At 65.4% G+C, this 5,869-nt stretch overlaps 2 protein-coding genes across 2 annotated transcripts in view; both read right to left on the bottom strand.

Moving 5' to 3' along the window:
- On the bottom strand, window positions 1-4,637 carry H696_02836 (hypothetical protein; the record flags this gene model as incomplete). The annotated part of the gene is made up of 10 exons (XM_009496736.1): window positions 1-155; window positions 329-496; window positions 679-1,287; window positions 1,490-1,621; window positions 1,751-1,840; window positions 1,954-2,031; window positions 2,196-2,333; window positions 2,537-3,366; window positions 3,515-3,633; window positions 3,772-4,637. The coding sequence occupies 10 exons, from the start codon at window positions 4,635-4,637 to the stop codon at window positions 12-14; spliced, it is 3,174 nt and encodes a 1,057-aa protein (XP_009495011.1). The 3' UTR covers window positions 1-11.
- Window positions 4,638-5,319: 682 nt separating this feature from the next.
- The window catches only part of H696_02835 (hypothetical protein), a 4,961-nt gene continuing 4,411 nt past the window's right edge, over window positions 5,320-5,869 (bottom strand). The window contains exon 11 of the mRNA XM_009496735.1: window positions 5,320-5,841. Within this exon, the coding sequence (XP_009495010.1) occupies window positions 5,555-5,841 (287 nt within the window). The 3' untranslated portion in view covers window positions 5,320-5,554. The remainder of the gene's footprint in view (window positions 5,842-5,869) is intronic.

Here is a 5,869-nt window from a genome sequence, read left to right as displayed (position 1 = left end):
GGGGGGGGGATCTAGTTGGCCAATTGGCTGCGCTGGTTGATGAGGCAATCATAGCAGTCGTCACACACGCGCTCCGGCCCGGGATAGGCCGGCAACTTGGCCTTGTTCTTGGTGCACCGCGAGCAGAAAATCCCGCCACACCGCCGGCAGTGGTGCTGTGTACGAGGGAGGGCAGGATGGGGCGCGGGGACCAGCCGAGGGGAAGAGAGGGCAAATTCAAGTTAGATGGGCGGAGCGGAGGAGGAAGAGGGGGCGAAAAAAAAAGCATAGCCATCTCATCCACAGGCCAACACACTGCCCGTTGGGCACACCCCCCCCGACGGCGCACCTTGCGGCTCTTGAGGAAGCTGAACTCGGTCTTACATTGACCGCACTCGGTGGCCGTGGTGTCGCAGCGCCACTCGCCGGACAGCGTCTTGACCTTGTCGTCCAGCCGGCCGACCTCCACCTGAAGCGCCATGTTCTGCGACGTGAGCTCCTGGTTGGTTTGCATGGTCTGGCAGTTGAACAGGCCCGGGAGTCAGGGTGCAAAGAGGGATCCGCGAGAGACGGAGACCGACAGCAACGACCGGGTGAGAAAGAGAAAAGGCGAGGCAGGAGGGAGCCACAACAGACGGAGATGCAAAGTAGGGCCGCCAGTGTCGGGGGAACCGCTGCCGGAATGCCGGCGTGACGTACCATGGCCATGGCCTGGGCTGAGGCTTCGAGGTCACTGCGGGCCTTCGCCAACTGGGCCTCCATCTCGGCGAGACGCTCCTGCAGGAGGGTTGTCTCACTTTTGGCGGCCGAAAGGGCCGCCTCATCGGCAATGGCCTGCCGCCCAGCCGACGACAGCTCGCCCTCCAGGGCCAAGACACGCCGCTCCAGGGTACGGTTGGTCTCGGCCGACCGGACCAGGGCCGTGGTCCGATCCTCGAGGGCCGTCTGCAGGGTGCTGATGTGCGTCTGGACCTGGTCCCGAGACTTGGCCACCAGGGCCGACGTGGGCAGTCCACGACGAGACGACCGGGAGGCCTGGGTCAAAGTGGCCTGGCTGGCCGGCCGGTTGCCCTCCTCGTCGTCGCTCTCGCCGCCGGGCCCGGCGGCAACCGGGGAATCGGGGTTGTCGGTGTCGGTGGCCGGCGCCGCCTGCTGCTGCGGGGATGTTGCCGACGTCTTGGGGCACTGGCCAGCCGCATTGAGAGTTTGCACCAGGGCTCCCAGCGACTCGGCCAGGGCCGGCCAATGGGCACGCTCGGCCTGCAAGGATCGGGTCCGGGTTTTTTCCTTCGCCAAATCGCGCGAAAGCTGAAGGACACCGGCACCCATTCGCATTGGGATAGACAGACACGAGCGTCACCGTTCAGTCGAGTCAGTGTCAGGCGCGCTGCGCGTGGTAGCACCTCCGATGCGCACAGCGGCGCGGTGACATCCGAGAAGCACGTAGAGGAGCAGGACGAAGAGGGGAGAAGGAAAGAGCGGCAAGCCGATGAGAGCCGGGTTGACGCACGGTTTCGTTCTCGGCGGTCAGTGTGCCGACTGACACCTCGAGATCGGCCGCCCTGGCCGAGATTTCGACGTTCGCCCGATTCGAATTGCAGATCTCCTGGTCATACTCGATGATGCGCTGTTTGTGGTCGGCCTGGGTCGACGCGGATGGGGGGATTTCATCCCCTCACAGGTGTTAGGAGACGCCCCGGGGGAAAGAGAAAAAGAGAAAGCGAAGCAGGGAGGCAGGGGAGGCAGACAGGAAGGAATAGTGGCGACGCACCTGCAGCTTCTCAACGTGCGCATTGAGCTGGGCCAGCGATCCCTGCAGATCGGCGACCGTCTTCTCGAGTTGCTGGCGAGTGCGGATCTCCTGATAGGACAAGAATGCAAGAGAAGTGTCAGGAGGGCAGGCAGCAGCATGTAGACCCGCGTCCTCGACGCATGCGACAGGAGGGGGGCCAGGGAACAAAGCGCCACACGCACCGCCTGGTAAAGCTCGTTCAGGTCCTGCTTGACCTTCTGGGCGTGCGCCCGCTCCTCGGCAATGTTCTGCCGGAGAGACTGTCGACGGAGGGGACCCGGGGAATGGATGTCAATCGATGATCCAGGCGGTGTTTCCCTGGAATGTGCCATGCCTATATGTATGGACTTGAGGGATGAGGAAAAAAAAGAAGAAGAAGCGACCAACAGGAAGCGACCAACAGGCAGTCGTGTGATGGACGAACCTCCAGCTGGCCCTGAAGCTGGGCATTTGTCTCGGTCTGGGTGTCGAGCTGACCCTTCAGGGTGGTTTGCGCCGTTTGAAGCTGGATGATCTGCTGCTCGGTGGCCTTCAATTGGCTGAGGACGGCCTCGTGCTTACTCTGCACCCGGAAGGCAGAGAGGGGGAGAAGGAGAGAGAGAGAGAGAGGAGCAGGTGGCGATGGTCAGGACAGAGACACGGGCAGGGCCGCCCCCCCCCCCCCCCTCCCTCAGGTCGACAATCTCAGCCCAGCGGAGGCACCAAAAAGAATCCGCCAACCGGCCAAATCAAGGGTCGGTGTCATGCGCGCGTGTGTGCGCGCACCTGAAGCATCTTGAGCTGCAGCTCGAGGAAGGTCTTCTGCGACGCCAGGGACTCATGCTGACGACGGGCAGCGGCGTTGGCCGAGGCAGCCGCGCTTTCGGCGGCCGCAGCGGCTGACCCAGCCGAAGCCGCGGCCGAGCTTGCATCCGAAGTGTCATTCGTCCCGGCAGCAGGCATGCTGTCGACCGGGGTTTCCGCCTCGGGAGCCGCATCCGCACCCTCCTTCGCCTCGAGGGCCGGGACAGGCACCGCCCCAGCCAGGGCCCTCGGCGATTGGGTGTGTGGCAGCGGATTCGGGTACAGGTAGTTGGCATAGCAGGTGGGCAGGATGCCGCGGTCCGAGCCGCCTTCCTGGTCGGTCTCCTTGTCCAGCAGGGCCCGGATGTCGGCCGAAATGTCGAAGGTGTCCAGGCCTTGCAGCAGGCCGACCACCTCATAGGCAAAGGTGTCCCCACCACTGGCACGCAGGAGCGCATGTGGCGCATAGAAGTTTGCTAGGGTCTCGTGGTCGGAAGCCAGCTCGGCAAGGTAATCACTCAGGCGCTTCTCCATGAGGGCAATCTTGACCCAGGCGCGGCCCCGAAGCCGGGGAGTCAGAAGCCCGGACTCGGCCAGGTCGCGGATCGGATCGATCGACCGAGCCACCGAGGCGTCCTTCTTGGCCAAGACGCCAGCAATCACCGTGTCCCAGTAGAAGGTCCCGGTGGCGGCGGCCATCTGCACATGTGCGGTTTCATGGCCAACCGGCGTCGGCCGGAGCAGTGACAGCTGCGAGCCGCTAGATGCGGCGGCCGGCGCGCCAAGGAACGACGAGAGCAGAGACCGACGCTCTGTAGGGCATGCCAAGGCCAGAGAGAGAGAGAGAGGGAGAGAGAGCCCCGGCCAGGCGTTAGAGACGGGGCAAAAGGCAGGAGGAGGCAAGGTGGCGGGAGGGCATGCAGGCAGAGGAGGGGGGAGGGGGGGGGGGGAGTCACGCACCACGCAGGCCATGCTGCAGCATATGGTCCACGATCATGGTCACACGATCGAGGGGTTCAAATTCATCATGCAGCGCGAGCTCCGTGTCGATAAGGCTATCGTCGCTGGCGTCCCCATGGCTGAGGGTGGGCGGGTGGTGGTGAGTACAGGCAGGGAATCGAGGACCGCAGTCGAGGAGGGCGGAGGGGTGGGAAGATGTCGACGAGCAGAGCACCGCGGCAAAACCGCGGGAGGGAGAGCGCGGCGATGGGACATACGACACGTGGACGATGAGCAGCTTCATGGCCTCACGCAGGGCGGCCACCATGCCAGTGCGAATGTGCTCTTGGGTTTTGGCAAATTGCCGGGCAGCTGGCGTGTCTTCCGGGTCCAGAGTCGCAGAGGAGGGGCTGCTGGAGAAGAGCGCCCCGAAGGGGGAGCTGGCAGCCGCGGCCGCGGCCGCCGCCATCACCGGCACCGGGCGCGAGGGGGTGGTCGCGGAGCCGGGGCCGGAGCCGGAGCCGGAGCCGGACGAGGTCGGCGCCACCGGCGTGACCGGAGTCCCTGGAGCAGGACCGTCACCGGCCGCGGCTCCACCGGTGGTCCACGGCGACAGGAGGGATCGGGCCCCGCTTAGCAGAGCCGGCGCGAAGCCGGCCACCGTGACGGTCGGCGTCGGTGAGGCGCTCGGTGACTGGGTGGCGGCTGAGATAGATGCACTGGGCTCAGCCGTGGCCGGAACCACGGGCTCAAAGGAGGCGCTGGTCGAAATGGATGAGGATACTGGCAGGGAGGACCCCAGGCCGGGACTGCTGCCAGGCGGGCGCACAGACGCCGGGGCCGAGATGTGCAGTGATGAGAGGGGAGCTTCGGCCGCCGGGGAGGCCTCCACCGAGTCGGGGGCGTCCGGCTCGGGGTTCTCGGCCCCCGTCGAGTCGATGGCGTCTTCGTCAGCCGTAGACCCGCCGGCCGACAGGACACTCAGCAGCGAGGCAACATCGTCCGGCCGCTCGGCCAGAGATTCCGATGACACCACCGGCAGCGAGTCGATGTCGACAACCGTCGGGCGAGAGGACGCCGCCTGCTTCTTCCTGGACTTTTTCTTGGTGCCAGCGCCGGCCACAGGGGCGGCTTCAAGGGACATGGCTGAGAGGGGACACCACGGGTGTGTGGATGTGTATATGTGTGTCTGGCGTTTGTGTGCTTACGAGTGCTTGTCGTGCAGGGAGGAGGGGGGGGGGAGGAAGGAGGGAAAAGAGAGGAACGAGCGAGGCGCGGGTCAAACGGGCGGGGGGGGGGGGGGGGGGGTGAAAAGGGGAGTGGAGGGGTGCGCAGACTGCGCAGGCAACGCGCAGCGCCCCGGCTCCTCTTCGGGCGATCGGCGGAAATCTGCCCGAGAGGCAGTCGCGCGGTGCCCTGAGAGGCGTGGAGAGGCGAAGGGTCCACGGCGTGCCTCGCCGGCCAGGAATCGCTGGATGGATGTGAGGGGCAGTCCGCCGCCCATCGGCCGCGCCCCCAGTGCCTAACCACTACCCTGCCAGGGGCCGGGTGGTGGCATGTTTCTGTTGTTTACGTTTCCCCCCCTCCCCCGGACCGCGGAGCGGCGAGGGGCAGTCGGGAATGGTTGAACCCCCCTTGCACACACACACACACACACACATCCAGTTTTTCCAACAGGGAGAGGCTGGTTGGTAGACGGGGCAGGAGGACCCCGGCCCCCACCATCTGTCTCCCAGCTGGTCGGCCGAGTCGGGACCATTATTTCATGCTGCCCAAGAAAACCCAGAGAAAAGGGCAGATCGTCAAACGAATCACACGTGCGACAGGGAGAGGGCACATCACATGCGTGCTCACGTCCAAGGAGACAGTCACATGGACAATCACGCGCCAGGGAGGCAGGGATCTATTTGGTGGTGGCGCGCCATTGCGGCACAGGCAATCGGTAACACGGAGGCATCAAAGGCATTTTGCCAGAGGCACTGGTGGTGGTGGTGGTGGTCGCGGCGGAGGGCCAGCTCCTCGAGCTTGTTCTCCTCGCCCCATTTTTGCCTTCCTCCCACATCAGAGGGTGTGCAGGATGTCCTTCACATAAGGGTTGTCGCTGGCGGTGATCGGCTCCGAGAGGGCGGCAAGCCGGCCGACAAGTTCCCGCCGGGCGGCGTCGTGCGAGTGGTTCGTGCCCTCCGGCAGCGGGGGCGTGTCACCGGGCAACCCGGCCGGGCTGGCGTCCGCCTGGTGAAGGAGGTCCGCCGGCAGGCCGGCCACGCCATCGAGGAAGGTCCGAATGAGGGCCTGTCCAGCGTCGATGTCGTCCTTTGAGTACTTGCGCTTGCGGTCCATCTCATTGTCTATGGCCGGTGATGGGGGGGGGGGGGG

This window comes from Fonticula alba (assembly GCF_000388065.1).
Source record: "Fonticula alba strain ATCC 38817 unplaced genomic scaffold supercont2.4, whole genome shotgun sequence".
NCBI lineage: Eukaryota > Rotosphaerida > Fonticulaceae > Fonticula > Fonticula alba.
The sequence above is the reverse complement of the archived record's forward strand: the minus strand, read 5'-3'. Positions and strand labels throughout refer to the sequence as shown.